The following is a 17,883-nucleotide window of genomic DNA, read 5'->3' on the forward strand; positions in this document are numbered from 1 at the left end:
TTATTGGTTCTCTGCAGCATTTTTCAAGACAGTCAGACATTTGTTATTTACTAGCATTAAATTCCTTTTTCATCTGTTAGAAAATGTACAGGTGCCAACCTAGCCTTTTCAGACATGTCTAACAAAGCTGGCATTTCCTCACTTGTTCGGGAACATAAATAGTTGCATTGATTTTTTAAGCATTTTTATTGCCCCGCAAATAAAATGTTTTCGGAGGCTGTTGTGAATCATCCATGCACCCATTTACTTGTAAACAGACATTCTCTCCCCACTGCCGTTGCCTTCCCCAATCCGGACTACACAGGGAGTTGGTGCGGAATAGTGGCTTGGGAGTAGAAACTGTGAAGTGCGATTTGCCAGGTCCTGGGTTCCAGTGATGACACGGCCACAAACTCACTTGGTGGGCTTAGGCAAACCACTCTGCCTCCACTCCCTCCATCTGCAGAGCTGCTGTAAGGATGACTGAGATAAAATACATGAAGTGCTTGATGGTACTATAGAAATGTTAATTATTATGACAGATGGGCATTTTGTACAAGAAACACATCCTCCTTAATTCCTTCCTGGGTTGGCAACAGTTGAAATAAAAATGTTGGTATTTGCCTGAAAAAAACAGTTACTATCAATAACCCCCTAATATTTTTTAAAAATTAATTAGAACAATCAAGTATCTGCTGGAGATAGCCTTAGGGACGATCACTAGGGCAACAAAATAGATTCTTCTCCCAAGGACTTAGGCCATGAAAGGATCAGAGCCCCTAAACAGTTCTCCGGAAATTGAGGTGGTGAAATTATGGAGGTGAAATGGGGAGATCCATCCTGTAAGGCACACATTCATTAACCTCAACTTCCCCAGGCAGGCCAGGGACCAGGAGGCAAACACCCCCTCTTGCCCTGTACTGTTCAGCTTCAGGGCCAGAAGATCAGCTTCCTTTTCACCCAGCCCTGAATGTTGGCAATCTGGGCCACAGTGCTATAGGGCTAGCCTTTGGAGACTTAAGCTGCTTGCTTAGCCCCAGAAATGAGAAGGGTCATGCGACTACAGTGACGGTGGCAAGGGCCTCCCCTAATTATTTCTCTCCCCACCCCCATCAATTCTTCAGTGGTCCCCCACGTTTTGCCAGTGGTTCCAACCAGAAAAATGTGTGCCGGTTGAGTGTCACATAGTAGAGTAGAGAAATGGGGCCACTGACAGGGTTGCTACATACTTGGGGATTTGAACTTGGATCTTTTCAATGTTCTAAACACTCCTTTGGCAAATACACGTTAAAACAAAACAGCATGTCAGTGAAAGATTTAGGGGCATTCCTCTGCATACCTATTTGGGAGCCCAGCCAATTTCAATAGGGTTCACTCCCAAGCAAGTATGCCTAGGACTGCAGCCTTACAGTGCAATCCTAGGCACACTTAACTTCCACTAAGTCCCAAAGAATACAGTGGAACTTACCTCTGAGTTGAGTTAACCTGCTTAGGAGCATGCTGTAAGAGCTCACTACTAAGTAGATTTGCTCATTTATATGAACAGGGTTTTTTTCCCAAGCAAGCAAACAAGCAAGCTTAGTACTGCAGCCTTAAGAATTCTAAAAATCTCGCTCCCAACACTGCGGAACATTGTGACCAAGGTTCTCTCTGCAGCACACACAAGCTGAACACGATGCAGAGGGGATCCAGATTTCTGACATAAAACTCCAAAAACCTCCACTAGTCAGATGCGCTAAAAAAAAAGTGCCATCGAAGCTGCTAAATCTTTCTGCAGTACGTGGCCCCCTCCTACTGCGGTTTGCAGTAACTGAATATACTATTTATTGGTGATGAGATCCTGTCAAAACACACGCTGGAGATTAGTAAACGGAAGATCATCAAGAGAGACAAAAATAGATTTTTGTGAGCTCAATGTAAAGTTCAAATGCTATTCTCCCTCCTCTTCCTCCCCCTGGCCCAGCAGTATTGAGCTAGTCACAGCCTCAACTGCACCTTTCTAAAATGGGAATAATGTGAAACCAAAAGTCCAGGAACAGTTTTACTGCCTGGAGAGCCGTCTGCCCAGCAAGAGCAAAAGAGGCTCAGGGAGAAGAAAACTAACAGTGCAATCCTAAACTGAGTTACTCCAGTCAAAACCCAAATTCTGGCACTCAGAGGAGATCTGGCTTAATTCTTGCACAAACACACACAAGCAGAGCCAACAGATCTTTTTTCATTAGAAAAATATATATTTACACAAATGCAAGGGTGTAATATAGTTAAACACAAGCTGGCTCTATACAAACATTTTTTTTAAAGCCAACAGATTGGGATGCCACATAGCTTGCCTCTCTCTAACAATTATCTACGCTTTATTTTTCTCACCATGTGTTATGGTCCTCCCCACGCCTATCTTTGTAAAAATTCTGATTTGAAATTTATCAGCATACTCTCTGAAAAATAACATACCAGTGCTGAAGTTCAAGCAATATATTAACGGACAGCGTTTATTTCCTCCAGACTGCTGGAGGCAGGGACCTCAGGTACAATGCTTGCTATTGACAATGACCATCCAACTTGGTACCATGCCTCATCCCCACTGGAGACTGGGTGGGACCAGCCATCCACCAGGAGGCGGAGCCTGAAGGGAAGGAGGAAGCTCCTGAATTGGTGGCCAACCAGGCGGATATTGGAAAATGGACTCTTCCTCAGGGACAGCACTGGAAAAAGGAAGATAACAACAACATTGGATAAATAACCAGCATATATTGGGTGCTTTTCCAGTGCTCGAAGTGTTTCAGGTACATTACTTTAGCAATCGCTGCAACAACCCTGTGAGGCAGGATCACTATAATTATCCCCAGGTGGCAGGTGGGGTGTGTGTGAGAGGCTGGAAGACAAGTGGATTGGCTAAATGATCAAATCTGGACCTGGGACTGACCAGCACATGGCTTAAATTCTTAGCCGCCCACACTGAAGCATCTGATTTATGTTCTGTGACAATTACAAAGCCCGCTGCTTATATGCCTGTGCCTGATACACATGTGAAGCCTGGCCTCCAAGGAGTTCTCTGGGGCTCAGATACTCATTACTGATGAGAGGGGTGGGTGCATCAGTAGAAGATTTCTGTGGGCTGCACCCTCATTGCTCCCCTGCCCCCTCCCAGTAGGCCTGCAACTACAATGCCACAATGCACCACTGAACAAAGGATGTGGGGTGGTAGAAGAGAGACAGCCAAAGCTCTTAGTGGAATCTGAAAGCCAGATCAACATATAGCTGGTCTCAGCAGAGCAACCCAAATCCTAAGCAGAGCCTTTGCCACAGCACCGAGTCCAGAGGTGCCAAAACAAAGCTAACCCAGCTGCAGCAAGCGAGCAAGACAAGAGGGTAGCACCAAGGCCAGCATAGACAAGACAGGAGCCATCCAGAGAGAACAAAACGGAAACCTGGCACCTGCCCCAGTGTTGGCACCTGCCCCAGCCTGCAGCAGAATCAGGTGAGTGCAGAGGCAGCAGGCAGGGAAAGCAACAGGGAGGAGCAGGTTCCACTCAGGGGCTGGCAAGCCAGGAGGCAGCATGGCCTGGCTCAAAAGGCAAGGAGCACATGGAGATGCCACCGACAAAACACTTCAACACCTCTTCCCCAGAGGTGAAGAGGATCCTGGGCTGTCTTCCTCACCCTCCAGCAGCTCCAGGGTAAGGAAACAGACACAAAGAATGCAAGCCCGAGAATTTCAGAATCACAGAGATGGAAAGAATGCAGGCATGTGATCCAGAATTGGGCCATGTTTTGCAAACCTGCCTTCCATGCCTGGGGATGCCAGGTGTCCAGCTAGAACTACAGGTGAATAACCACCTCCAATTTTTGCATTTGGTGGGAGCCCAAAGAGGATGGGGCTGGAGCTGCATGGAAGGGACAGGAGAATGCTTGTTCATGCCTGATGGACTCTACATCATTCCTCCAAATTCACTTCTTCCATGAAAATAACCTGATCCCACACCTCAAGTACCTGTATGTGGACTTGTGCGTACTCATCCCCCGCCCCAACTCTTACCTCAACATTTCTTCTGTGGTCTCCCTCTGCATTTGAATTGTAAACTCTTTGGATAGGGGCCACCACTGAACTCCACCTGTCATGTTACCCTGAAAAGCGCCATGTGTCGCCAGGGCACTGCACTGATGATAACTACAGATGCAGGGTACAAGTATGGTGAACAAATGCCAACAGTGCTTTGGAAGCCAGAAAGACATTTTCCTCTCCCTATGACGATAGGTGGACTGACCTGGCTGGCCCAAGCTAGCCTGATCTCATCAGATTCGGAAGTTAAGCAGGGTTGGCCTTGATTTATAATTGGATGGGAGACCACCAAGGAAGTCCGGTGTCATTATGCACGGACAGGCAATGGAGAACTCTCTCTGTTAGCCTCTTGCTTTGAAAACCTCAGCAGGGGTCGCCATACGTTGGCTATGACTTGACAGCACTGAACAGACCTTCTGAGACAATCTGGAGTCCTGCAGGACCGCCTCCAAGAGCGAGTCTGAAGAGCACGTACCTGTTCGTTTGAGCAGACCGGAGCCGCTTGGCTCTCTTCTCCAGCCAGTCCTCAATGGTACCTGGGGGACTTGCCATCCCATCTTGTTGCTGTTCTTTCACTCGCCTCTCCTCTGTTTTTATGGGGAAAAGACAAGGGCAGAGATGCTTTAGCGTGCAGTCTTTTTTACTCCATCAAGTCTGCTTTTCATTAGCCCACAGTCGTTCTCTTAGAGCAGACAGGCTTTTGCTTATGCACTTTGGCCCGGAGTGGAACCTCCTCTCCAGCTGTCCTCCTGCATTTGGAGACTGGGCCAGTTCCAGAGCCAGCCTCTCTCTGCCTTCCTGTCCAATAGACCTTAGCCTATTCTGGCCACCAGCCCTGAACGGCTTTCAAAAGATCTTTACTTCTGGCCTAGCTAGTTCTGATGCATTTGTACAGCCTGGGAGGCGAGCCAGCCCGGAAATCATGGCAGTTAAGTAGGAGCCGGGCATACGGGTGCTCACAGATGATCGGCAGCTTTGGATGCCAAGTACCATGAGCCGCTCAAACTCCTGCCGCTGCTCCTCCTCCTGCTCTGGCACTCTGAAAACAGAGCCCTGCCATTCCCTGAGCAGAGCAACCTTGACATGCAGAGACAAGGTAAATATGCCCGTGAAAAAGGCCCTTCGGGAAACAAGAAATTCTGCAAACACATGAATGAGGATTCTAAAGCATTGCTCATGGCAGGGATATTACAAGCAAACACTACAATCAAGCACCGAAGGGAGGGAAGAAGCACAAAAATCCTTCATCGGAAATCCTGAGAGATCAGGTCTTACTTGATGCCGGAAGGATAATGAGAGAGCCGCAGCAGCCCAGTGGTCGAGTGGAGGGAGACTGAGCAGGGCTTCAGAAGACGATCTCAACAGAGGTGCGGGAAGGAAGGGGGGGGATTGGTCTTCTTTCCTTACAGGATTATTTACCGGCACTGCATGCCAAGGGAAGGGCAGAGAGATACTTGCCTGGCCCTGCCCACCATCAGCAGGGATCCATTCCCACACAGAGGGCCCCCACAATTTCTTATTGTTCCCCCAACCCCTTCCCATCAGCCACCAGTTCTAAAACAAGATGCAGCATGTCACACTTTTAAACAAAACGTTAAACATTCCCTGACAGGGTGTGAAATTAGTGCCCCCACTCCAGCAGAGTGAAGGATAATGCCAGTCTCATGATGGCAGCCAATTAGTCTTCTCCCCTGTTGAATATTAATGATGGTGGCAGAAGCAAGACACACAGTGAGCAGTCGAAGATGGATCGTGTGTCATACACCATTCGGCTGCTATTCAAGAATCTTGCAATAAGGCAGTGGAAGGCATAAGCTGGGGGGGGGGCATTTAGACCTTTGAGGGTCTGGGAGCGGCAGTCTAACTGCTGCTTTTCTGTTCTCTTATACGCCCTCTTTTGCAATGAGACATAGGGGTTTTTGCCATCAGAAGAATCATGGATGAAGTTTACCTAGACTCTACCATTTTAGGCTGCAAGTGAACTTGTGCTTCGGAAGGGGGTGTTGCATATTGAATGTGCCTCCAGAAAAAAAAAATTGTAACACTATCTTCCCTTCACATGTAAGTATAACAAATTAAATTAAAGGAACTAGAGAGTATATATGAGCAAACTTGACAAGAAACACAAAAATAAAGAGATCCTCAGTGGCTAACTTTATATATAATAATAGTAACAATAACATTCGATTTATATACCACCCTTCAGGACAACTTAATGCCCGCTCAGAGTGGTTTACAAAGTATGCCATTATTATCCCCACAACAAAACACCCTGTGAGGTGGGTGGGGCTGAGAGCTCCAGAGAACTGTGACTAGCCCAAGGTCACCCAGCTGGCTTCAAGTGGAGGAGAGGGGAATCAAACCCAGTTCTCTAGATTAGAGTCCCGCGCTCTTACCCACTACACCAAACTGGTTCTGGTGAGAATTTTCCCCCCATTTAGGACAAACGGTACAAATCCATAGTCTCATCTACACAGGCAGCACAATGAGAGAGTAGAATGGGCTGCAATAGTTTAGACTATATGTGGGAGTGAGGGGATCACATTTTGGAATGCTCCTCTGTTTTAAAAAATTCCTTGCAAATAGAAAAACAGCAGAGCAGTCCAAGGACTGGACCAGAATTTTCCTTGCTGATGAGCTAGTTTTCTGTTTGCAAGGATGCTTCCCCCCTTCCCCCCCTTCAAGAAGTATTCAAAAGTGGCATCTCTCATACATGGAAGTCACCACCTGATGAAGATGCATGTGTGAAGCATCCCGTACCTTCTCAATAGCACCCACACTGCAAGCAGAGAAGATATTATGACATGTACCTGCTTTCAATGAGTTACTCTGGCTTCCAGTGAAGACCATTCATCTGCTTTGCCCTTAAGGTCATCTGGAAGTCTATTTGTGCATTAAGTTTAATGGACTTTGTCTGTGATGCATCACGTCTGTGATACATGTCACCAACAGGTGGCAAGTGTACATATGTGAACCAGCCCCAGGAGTCAAAGATACAAAAATGTTTTATTTTGAGAACAGCCTATTTATCTCTAAGTATTTATCCTCAGTCTGAATAACAACACTTTGCCTCCTGCAGGGCTCGAATAGGCTTCTGTCTCAGACTCAATTCCGTATCTATAGCAGTGGATTATTAACGGTGTACTCTTGCAAGCTGCAACACCATAGCCATTTCCCCCTTTGGCTCCTTCTGACTTTCAGGTTCTATAATCTGAATGTTCCCCCCACAGCTTGGATTTAGCTTGTCTCAATTCAGTCTGCCAAGGGAAGCAAACAGGATTTAACCCCAATATGTGCTGTGTTCAGCACTGTGGTGTACAAGTCAAAACAGAAACCGCTTTAGGATTCTCTGCAGTGGAGTTTCTTTAATTAAAAAGGTTTCGATTTGCAGAATGGAAGGGGGAAGGTTTGTTTAGGTCCCCCAAAGGAACAGCTTTCTCTTGCCAACCAATTCAATTCCTTTGCTTTCATTCAGCCCATTTAACCTCTGCCAATAATCAATAGCAGCATAATTGGTGAACAATCCTGACAGGAGCCGCTGGTCAAATCTCCCCCTCCAGAATCTTAGATGAAGGCCAGTGTTTCCTGACAGACACCATTCGTGAAAGTATTTTAGGGTGGGATTCTGTTTTGCGCAGTTAGGTAGCCTAACCTTTATCACACGGGTTGAAGCACTGCAACAACAATCTGAAAGAAATCACAACTCAGTAGTCGATCTCATGCTTTGCATGTATGAGGTTCCAGGTACAATTTCCAGGCTCTCCAGTTAAAAGGATCAGTGCCTGGGGAAGATCTCTGCCAGAGACCATGAAGAATCACTGTTAATTCAACTCAGTTTTGGCCCAGACTGGCCTGGAGCAAAATAGGAATGAACTAAAAACTACCACCAATCACTAGATATTTGTCTAGATGGATGACTCTACATATAGTGTGTGTTTTATGTGCTGTCAAGTCGCCTCTGACCTATGGCAACCCTATGAATGAAAGACCTCCAAAATGTCCTGTCACTAACAGACTTGCTCAGATCTTGCAAACTGGAGGACATGGCTTCTTTTATAGAGTCAAGTCATCTCATTTTAGGTCTTCCTCTTTTCCTACTGCCTTCCACTTTTCCTAGCATTATTGCAGAGATTCTTGTCTTTTCATAATGTGACCAGAGTACAATAGCCTCACTTTTGTCACTTTAGCTTCTAGAGAGAGTTCAGGCTTGATTTGATCTAGAACCCACTTAATTGTCTTTATGGCTGTTCATGATATCTGCAAAACTCTCCTCCAGCACCACATTACAAATGAATCAATTTTCTTCCTGTCAGTTTTCTTCACTGTCCAACTTTCACATCCATACATAGTAATGGGCAATACTATAGTTTGGATTTTCTTGATCTTGGTCCCCCGAGAGACATCCTCATCTTTAAAGATCTTTTCTAGCTCCCTCACAGCGGCTCTTCCAAGTCTCAATCTTCCTCTATTTCTTGGGTGCATTCTCCCTTTTGGTTGATGACTGAACCAAGGAATAGCAAATCCTGAGCAATTTCAATTTCCTTGTTGTCAACTTTAAAATTGTGTAATTCCTCATTACTTCTTCTTCTTGATGTTCAGCTGTAATCCTGCTTTGGCACTTTCTCCTCAGTAGTCGTTTCAAGTCTTCACTATTTTCTGCTAGTAATGTGGTGTCATCTGCATATCTCAAATCGTTAATGTTCCTCCCATCAATTTTCATTTCACCTTCTTCTAGATCTAATCCAGCTTCCTTATAATATGCTCTGCATAGAGGTTGAACAGGTAGGGAGATAATACACATCCTTGTCTGTCACCTTTTCCAATTGGAAACCATTCTGTTTCCCCATATTCTGTCCTCACAGTAGCCTCTTGTCCAGGTTGCACAACAAAACAATCAGATGTTGTGGCACCCCCATTTCTTTTAATATTCTCCATAGCTTTACATGATACGTATTAGGCAGCTTCATATATCTACATTTGTATTCAGCCCTTCCTCCAAAGAAGTCAAGAGTGGCAACCTGGGCAGCATTTCATTTTATCATCAAATCAACTCTAGTTATCCCAGCACCCTCATGGCTAAGATTGGGTTTGAATCTAGAACATCTAGGCCCAAGTCTAGCACTCTAAATCTCTGGGGGATTTCCTCCTATATTGGAGGTACACAAACACCCCAAAGGGTTTCCTTCTGGTGTATGAAACAGTTTTTAAAAAAACTAAATTACGCTCCCTAGAGGAGGTCACTGTTGAGGTCTCTGTGTGAGTCACTGCTCTAAGCAGTTTGGGAGGAAAATCCCTATGTATCTCTACATGAGTCACTACAGCAGTCAGACTCCTGTGTGGGTGGGTACTTGGAGCTCACAGGAGCTTTTTTATTTTGTAATTAATTCCTCCCTCGCAAGACGCAACTGGGGACGTGCTGCTCTGCCAGTAAACACAGCCCACCCCTTCTGGCTTGCTGCATCGCTGGGCTTAACAGAAACTACTGAGTTAGCGGTCCAACTTAGTACAGGGCAGCTTCAGGTGTTCAGGTGCGGTAGACTGAACTAACAGGCCTTGAACTAAGGCCCTGAACTTCCTACTATTTGCTTCTGGACCCCGCGTGCTGCAAAATCAGACTCAGAATTTTGAAGAAACTGATATCAGGAAACTGCATCAGCACTTCCATTTCCTCTTTGCAATTGACCCTTTGGCAGCCGCTTACCTTGCACCTGTGCGCTCAGTTTCTCCAAATCCACCTCAGTCATGTGCGAGAATCTGCAGTTGGAGCCAAAATCACATTGGCCTGTAAGGAAACCCAAACAAAGGGCATGTTAAGTAAAGGGCACAAAACAGGTCAGGGAAGGAGGCAAGATCTCCACTGTTTGCCATCATGTGCATTAGAGCACACCAGCACAGAATCGGGTATCATTACAAAAATATACTGTTGTTGCAGTTTTAAAAAGAGAAAGTTTAAAAAGAGAAAAATTATGTGGTTAGTTTCTGGGGAACGCTAAGAACTAGGTCTGAGTGGAACTACTTAGCTCAGCGTAGGGGCAGATCCCACAGTCTCTGTGTGCCTGTTATCCTATCCTGTTCCAAGTCCTTACACTTCTCTCCACATTTACAAGAAAGAAGGAACAGAAAGCTCCATATTTTACTTGCTACACACACACACACAATTAGCCCTAATAAGGCATTTATGCATAACTGATGCATTTGCAAATGTATTCTAGCTACAAAATCAGGTAGCTCCCAAAAGATGCGTAGTTTAGTCTCAGAGTAGCTCACCTGGGCAGACTGTCATCACTGTAGAGGCAGCCTAACCCCCACCCCAAACATTCATAACCTTAATCTGCAGTCCCACTGAGAAAGCAGATTATAAATGAAACAAACAAACAAACAATGACCAGAGCTACACCCTTCTTAGCCCATTCACTTCCATGGACTTAGAAGGTGTAACTCCACTTAGGAATGCACAGAAAGATTAGATCCTATCAATTCATTAACTAAAGCTATATTTAACAGAGAGATAGGCAACAGCTGTATTTTCAGGGGCTGCTCCAGCCTTAAGAATGCAGTCTGGCTGGGGGAGGAGGGGCTAAAAGTGTGCTTTGCTGCACCAGCCAACACTTTTGCAGGTGGCCCATCTCCATAAAGACTGTGCCACCTAATATGCAGAGTCACTGTTACAGAGCATGTAAACTCAGGGCAGCCTCAGATTCAGACTACATTTTTTAAAAATCCAAGAGAACAGATTTTAACATTACAGTACGGAATATTTCTGACTTCGTGATAATACAGTTTCCTTATGAGTGAAACAGCAAGCAAGCTTTTTTTTTTTTTTTTTTTTTTTTTGCTATAGCTAGATAAACCTGGCAGGGGCTGTACTGGCATGGAGGCAAGACTTGGCCTGCAAACACCAACTGGCCCTCCCTGAGTTCATTTACTCTTCTGATTAAGCCAATTACAGCCTGTAGCCCTAATGAAGACATGCATTCAGCAGAAAAAAGCTTACCTGTTTGCAGGAACTTCCGACAGGGCTTCTTGCTCTGCTCCTCCTGCAGGATAGCTGCAGCATCTGTAGAACACAAAAGGACCACATGAGAGGGAGAACCAGGCCAAGCATTTCTCCCCATTACAGACTGGCACAAATCCACCTTGCCCATCTGAGCCCTCTCCCTTCTTCCGCAGGAATCAAATCTCAGCTAGCAACGAGTCATCATTTCAAGAGGAACTTGCAGGAAAAAGCAATGCTTGTGTCAATTTCATATCCCTGGTTCCCACCTATTTGCTAGAAGGTGACTCTGCCCTTGCATGAGAAGAGCCGGAGCCTGCCATCTAGCAGCCAACACCCAGATGCCAAGATACATCTAAGGTCCTTCTGCATATGCAACACAGTTTCCAAGGCATCCCCCTCTGAATTTCCCACTCCTACTTTGCCTAACAAGTCCTGAAGGAAGTTTAGGGTGGGGGGTCTGAAACAGGGGAAGGCTCTGCACTGCGAAAACACAACAGAAAAGTCTGCCACACCTGCAGAAGCGCATGCAGGTGCCAGAGGGTTTCTCTGCATCCTGATCACCGTCCTTTCCCTCTTGGATCAATGGTTCTCCACTGGAGAACCAACACAGCATAAAGGCTGAAAGTACGGGTAGTGAAGTCTCTCTGGCTGAAATTGTGCCTGAAGGAAGCATGCGGCTGCTTTCGGCAAGCCTTAATCCTTTCAGCCCCCTGCTCCTCTTTATAAGAATACTAACCACACAAGGGTGTGTTGTACTGTCTGCACACCACTGAAAACAGCTGAGTCAGGGAAAAGGAGAAGGGAAAGGAGCCTACTGAAAGCTTACAGAAGCTGAGATGGGAGATTTGAGGAGAGTCAAATTATTTCCCCCTCTCATGATTCCTCATAGACTCCCCCCTCCCATTAATTATGAACCATACAAATGAAGGAATGGAAACAAAAGTGACGCAGCGTCTCTCATTGTCCTTCAGACTTCACCATACCCACAGGAAGAGAACTTGCCTCCTACCTCGAAATAAGTCATACCAGACCTTCTTGGCCCTCAGGTGCTGCACCCCATTCAGGTGCTTCTTCCTGTTGTGAAGGTTGTCCTGAAACGAGCGGTCACAGTAATCACAGAAGTAGCGCTTCCCCATGTGGACTCCACCGAACAAACTCTCGGAAGGAAGATGCAGAACAATTTATCAATGCAGCTCTCAAAGAGAGCTTCTTTTTCCCATTGTGGAGGTCTCCATCAAGTTGCCTGCAGTCTTCACGGGATAAGGTTTTTCTTCCAAACTCTTTGTCAGAAATAATGCAATCTCACTTACATACTTGTAAAGACAATCACTATGACTGCAACACGATGTATATTACCTGAAGAATAAGCCCAGTGGAATAAGTGCAGTGGAACTAATTTTTAAGTACACATGAAGAACATTATATAACACGGCTTCTGCAGCATGTCCCAGTGACTACAATCTATTATCTATCACATCTTTATTGCACCCTGACTTCAAGAAACTCAGTGTGGTATATATACTTCCTCTTCCATGCTATCCTATCACTAGCTCTGTAACGGTCAATCCATTGGCTCAAAAGATGATTAAAAATCTGCTAACAAGTGCAAGAATGACGTTAGGTGGTTGATGGAAAACAAAACATGTTCCAAATAAGGTGCAACTGACTCATAGTGACTCCATGAAGTTCCACTGATGGGATTTTCAAGGCAAGAGATGAGCAGAGGTGATTTGCCATTGCCGCCTTCTGCATAGCAGCCCCAACTTTCCTTGGTGATCTCCCATTCAAAAACAGTTAGCTTCTGAGCTTTGACAAGACAAGCTATAGTTGGTCTGGGCTGTTAGGGTCCAAGTATAAGATAGGATAACTTGTTTAAAAGGTATGGGATGTGGTGAAATTGGTAAGGATGACAGAGTTAAAAAACAGAGGTGGGATTTCAAAGGCTGGGAAATGTATTGGCTCCGATAACTATGCTCTGTCAAAAATGAAATTGGTTATTAAGGGCTATTGCAAATCAAGATATTAGTAGTAGTAGATTATTAAGGGGAGTTCAGTTATTATCTATGCAATTATGGATTTATAATGATAAGACATTTTGGAGATCTTTCATTCATAAGGTTGCCACACGTTGCAAGTGATGGTACATGATATATATATTGTACCAACATATTGTCATGCATTAAAAAAAAACCCTGAGAGGTAGGTTAGGCTGAGAGACTAGCACAAACAGTGCAAACCTTTGGCGAGTTAACTCCAGAATAAGCCCACTGAAGTCAAGAGACTTACAGGGAGTAACTCTCCATTGGATTGCACTGCTGAAAGTTGCCACGTGAACTTTATATCAGACTAGGCTTTTGAACCTAGGTCTCCCCAGTTCTTTAATCACCACCGCAGTACGCTGGCTCTTCAAAAGAACTTAATTCTGAGAAAGCATGCAGACGATTGTACTGATTGTGCTTCTTAATTCTTTGCCCCTGTTCATAGATACACACACTACTCACTGCTCTCTAGCTGCTACATTTGTACAGCGCTTGGTGAAGAAACCTCGTAGTCTGGAGCAAGAAGTCGCTCACTCTCTTCCACAAAGAGGTTAAAAAACGCAATTCGGGCGTGCGTTTCCTTGCAGTCGCTCCCCAAGCGAAACACAGGAATACAAACGACAAAATAAACTACGACTCCCAACGGCTATAGCGCTTGAGAGTCACGTGTAAGGGATAGCATCGCGAGGCCTTATGGGAATTGTAGTCAATTTTTAAAGGAAAAACAGATAAGCGAGTAGCCGTACTTAGAGAAGCAGGACACCAAAGCCCATGATCCCGCGCGAAAAGGTCTTGACGACCTGCGAGGCCGCCCTTGAGAGAGAAAAGAGAGGCGGGGCGGAAGTTGCGCGTGCGCTTTAGGAGAGGAGCGGCCTAAAATGGCGCTGGGCAGGCAGGTGTACACTTTGCTCTTTCGCCGCACCTCCACCTTCGCCCTCACGATCGTGGTGGGCGCGCTGGTCTTTGAGCGGGTTTTCGACCAGGGCGCGGACGCTCTCTTCGAGCACCTGAACAAAGGAGTGAGTAAAAGAACCCGTGTGGGCCGGCCCGAGCCACGTACTGGCGGGGAATGCAGTCGGGGCTCGCTGAAGGTCAAGCGGTTCCCTGGAATGCGAAGGCTTTCGGCCTGTCGCGGCTCTTTCTGGGCTAGCCAACTTCCAGGCGCTGCCTGGACATCTCCGGAGTTGCTAACCTTTAGGTGCTGCCTGGAGATCTCCAGGCTGGAGATGCAGGTTGGGAAATTCTCAGTTTGGAGGGGTGGAGCCTGAAGCGGGCGGGGTTTGAGAAGGGGAGAAAACTCAGCGAGGTATATTGCCATAGACTCCACCTTCCAAAGCAGCCATTTACTCCAGAAAAAATTGCTCTCTGTGCCCTGGTGATCAGATGTAATTCTGGGAGATCTCCAGCCACCACCTGGAGGTTGGCAACCCTATCTCCAGGAGTTATGGTTTGTTTTCGGACTACAGAGATCAGTTCCCATAGAGGAAATAGTTTCAGGTAGGTAGCCGTGTTGGTATGTAGTAGAAGAGCAAGATTTGGCTCCAGTAGCACATTAGATTTCCGTGGCTACTATGGAGGGTGGACTCTGTGGTATTAAACCTCACTGAAGTCCCTCCTCCAGGCTCCACCTGGACTCCAGGAATTTCTCTAGCTCATGAAGCCTCTTCTTTTTTTGGTGTGCCTTGAGCCCCCTGGAAGAGAAAGAAGTACAAGTGTACTGCATTCTAGTTTGGTCTCAGCTTACTCAAAAATAAACCCCGGCTGATTCCGCACACGTTGGATAATGCACTTTCAATGCACTTTATCAATCATTTGAGGTGGATTTTTTGTTCCGCACCCAAACAAATCCATTCCAAATGATCTATAAAGAGGATTGGAAGTGCATTATCCAACGTATGCAAAATCACTCCCCATTGACTTCTACAGGGGGTTAATCAGGGACTGCTGCATAGGGTTGTAGCATTGTACTCAGGCCATTGCTTCTCAGTAATTAGTGGATACAACATGATTGCAAGGCCCTGTTTCTCATAACTTCCCCCTCCCCATTCTACATAGCTGAAGGCTGAATTCCCTCTGCTGTATTTGTGGGCCTTGTAATAACTTGTCCTTTGTTGTTTTAAAAGCTGGGGTGGTAGTTCTTCTAATGTATCTTAACCGAGACACAAATGTCTCCAGTATATGATCAGTTCAATTTATGCCACTTCAGCTATGTGGACTGGTAGGCTGGGAATGGGGCCGTAAGTGTTCATGAGCCTGAATCCACTGTATAAAAGACAGTCTGCTCAGAGATGTGACTTCTGGAGATTCTGAGGCAGTAGCTCTGCACTAAAGACATCCTCCAAAGGCAAAAATAGGGACCGGTTGCAGAAAACAAGGGCTGCCCCTGGTAAATATAGTTGTAGATCGTGTTGGTTAATCCAAAGCATTTATTTAATAGCTTTTCATCATCTGTAACTGGTGTGGTGGATTAAATTTTGTTTCGTTGCTAGATGTGTATTAAATGTGTGCTATTTTCTAACCACCCCTGATTGTAAGCATAGCAGGGTGGCTAGAGGTGGTTAATAGGAAGGCAGATGGCTTGAGTGCCGATTTGTCACAGCTTCTGATCAAAATATGGGTCTCCTTATTACTAGTGTGAAGAAATTTACCTGTTTTATAAAACTGTATGTCCTGAACCCTTCCTGCTTTTATTTATTATACAGCACTGAGAGTTGATCATGTAGAGATCAGATCATGTAAAGATCTAGACCAGCATCCTGTTTCACACAGCAGCCACCTAGTTGCCCTGGAGAATAATTTGGTAAAGAGGGTGCAGAGGCCAAGGCCTTCCCCTAATGTTGCCTCCTAGCACTGCCTGTGAATATAGTGATTCTCTTTACTAACCATGGCTAGTAAGTCATTGGTGGACTTATCCTCCATGAATCTGTCTCCCCCCGCCCCTTTAAAGCCATCTATACTTGTGGCCAACACCATCTCCACTAATGAAGAATTCCACAGTTTAATTGCTTATTTGGTAAAGTGTTTCCTTTTGTCCACCCTTCTTTCCTGCCCCCCTCCCTGAAGACATATCTACACCATGTGTGTCCATTGGTTTAATAGTTATTCTTGCTTCCTAGGATGATATGTTTTTCTTTTGTTCTAGGGTATGGGTGTGGCTAGGAACCTCTAAGTTAACACTTTTCTAACTATAATGTCCAGGATTCATTGGAGAAAACCACAACAATTATATTACAAGTAAAACTATACGTTAATACGTATGCAGGTTGCAGAATAGGACTCTTTGAAAGAAATGTCAGAATCAAAGAGGTTATTGTGTTGCCCCCTCCCCTGCTCTCTGTGATTCTGTGCTGTGCTTCACTGCTATGCTTGAGGTACTAGCAGTGAAGTATTCCTCTTTCATTCTAGGGATATTGTGTTTTGTGATCTGACAGTAAATTGTGAAGCCAGCAATACAGGAAAAGACTTGGGACATGCTGTACATACCGCGGTCACTTGTGAGGAAGAGTAGCAAGTGGGCTGTACCATAGTCCATTCAACACAGTCACTGTTTGTAAAACTGGTGGGATTTGAGTCCAGTGGCACCTTAGAGACCAACAGGGTATAAGCTTTCAAAAGTTGTATCTGAAGAGAGCTTTGACTTTCACGTTCTACTGCAGAACAACACAGCTACCTACCTGAAACTGTTAGTAAGACTGTTGCCCTCTTTAGATGCATGTGGTATCCCAGTCTTAATAATAATACTAGATTTATACACCACCCTTCAGGACAACTTAATGCCCACTCAGAGTGGTTTACAAAGTATGTCATTATTATCCCCACAACACTCTGTGAAGTAGGTGGGGTTGAGGGAGCTCTGAGAGCTGTGTCTGACCCAAGGTCACCCAGCTGGCTTCAAATGGAAAAGTGGGGAATCAGACCCGGCTCTCCAGATTAGAGTCCCACGTTCTTAACCACTACACCAAACTGGCTGTCAGACTTCAGACTTTTGCTGTTATCTGAGGAACAGACAAAGGCAGGAGTCCTGTTTCTGAATGTTTTGCTAGCTATGCATCCTTTGTGTAAGTATTAGCCGGCGTTTTTCCTTGTCACAAGTTGTACTATTCAGGACAATGAAGGACACAGCTCTGATTTTGAGAGAAAAAGCTAGAGTTCGGGAAGGGCAGTTCAACAACAACATAAAATTATTTTATGTTCCTATCAGCTGTAAGAGGACTGTCGCTTACAAAATAAGCGACAGTCCTTGCTCATCTTGACTCTTCTGATTTTTAGAATCATTCCTGTGCTTTGCAAGAAAAATATTCTAGCAATCCCAGGAGCACTAACTGGTGGTCACTGACAAGCTGCAATATCCTGTTCAGAAGCAGACACCCCTGCGGCTCTCTAGAGAATATTGTTGTTGTCTCTTTGCTCTGCAGAAGCTGTGGAAGCACATCAAGCATAAGTATGAGACTGCTGAAGAATAAAGCTGGACTCCCTGTGAGACCTTCAGTGATCCCTTTCAGTGCAAACCCTTCCTCCCGATTGCCGGCTGTTCAGAAGACGCCTGCCCATCCATGCGTGTCTCTTTGAGCCAGAGGGCATCTCTCAAGAGTGATAAAGCTACCTGGACTTGTTGTGCTGAAATGTAGCTTAATAAAATACATTCTCAGATGTGTCCCTCCTGAACTTCAGACCTTCTATGTCTCTTCTCTGAGCAGCTGCCCTTCTTGGGTCAAGTTAGGGCCAGACTGGACATAGCAAGGGAATCCAAGTGTATTTATGCACATGTACATGTCTAAGGTGTAGTATGTATCTAGTTCCTAAGAAAC

The 17,883-nt window shown here is 45.4% G+C and overlaps 2 protein-coding genes across 4 annotated transcripts; one reads left to right on the forward strand and one right to left on the reverse strand.

The window, feature by feature from the left end:
- Positions 1-2,450: 2,450 nt before the first annotated feature.
- ZMAT5 (zinc finger matrin-type 5) lies at positions 2,451-13,704 on the reverse strand. Of its 3 annotated transcripts, none has more exons than XM_054995733.1 (6): positions 13,538-13,704; positions 12,046-12,193; positions 11,034-11,096; positions 9,741-9,821; positions 4,515-4,626; positions 2,451-2,681 (listed from the first exon to the last, which is right to left on the reverse strand). In XM_054995733.1, exons 2-6 carry the CDS (start codon positions 12,170-12,172, stop codon positions 2,552-2,554), a joined length of 513 nt encoding a protein of 170 aa, XP_054851708.1. In that variant the 5' UTR covers positions 12,173-12,193; positions 13,538-13,704; the 3' UTR covers positions 2,451-2,551. The 3 variants fall into 3 exon arrangements, with proteins under 3 accessions (XP_054851708.1, XP_054851707.1, XP_054851706.1); XM_054995732.1 differs by having other exon boundaries at positions 12,046-12,316; XM_054995731.1 differs by having other exon boundaries at positions 12,046-12,392.
- Positions 13,705-13,914: 210 nt separating this feature from the next.
- LOC129341509 (cytochrome b-c1 complex subunit 9) lies at positions 13,915-17,740 on the forward strand. The gene is made up of 2 exons (XM_054996747.1): positions 13,915-14,094; positions 17,491-17,740. The coding sequence occupies exons 1-2, from the start codon at positions 13,954-13,956 to the stop codon at positions 17,536-17,538; spliced, it is 189 nt and encodes a 62-aa protein (XP_054852722.1). The 5' UTR covers positions 13,915-13,953; the 3' UTR covers positions 17,539-17,740.
- The last annotated feature ends 143 nt before the right edge of the window (positions 17,741-17,883 follow it).

The sequence above is a fragment of the Eublepharis macularius genome, chromosome 13 (genome assembly GCF_028583425.1).
Source record: "Eublepharis macularius isolate TG4126 chromosome 13, MPM_Emac_v1.0, whole genome shotgun sequence".
NCBI lineage: Eukaryota > Metazoa > Chordata > Lepidosauria > Squamata > Eublepharidae > Eublepharis > Eublepharis macularius.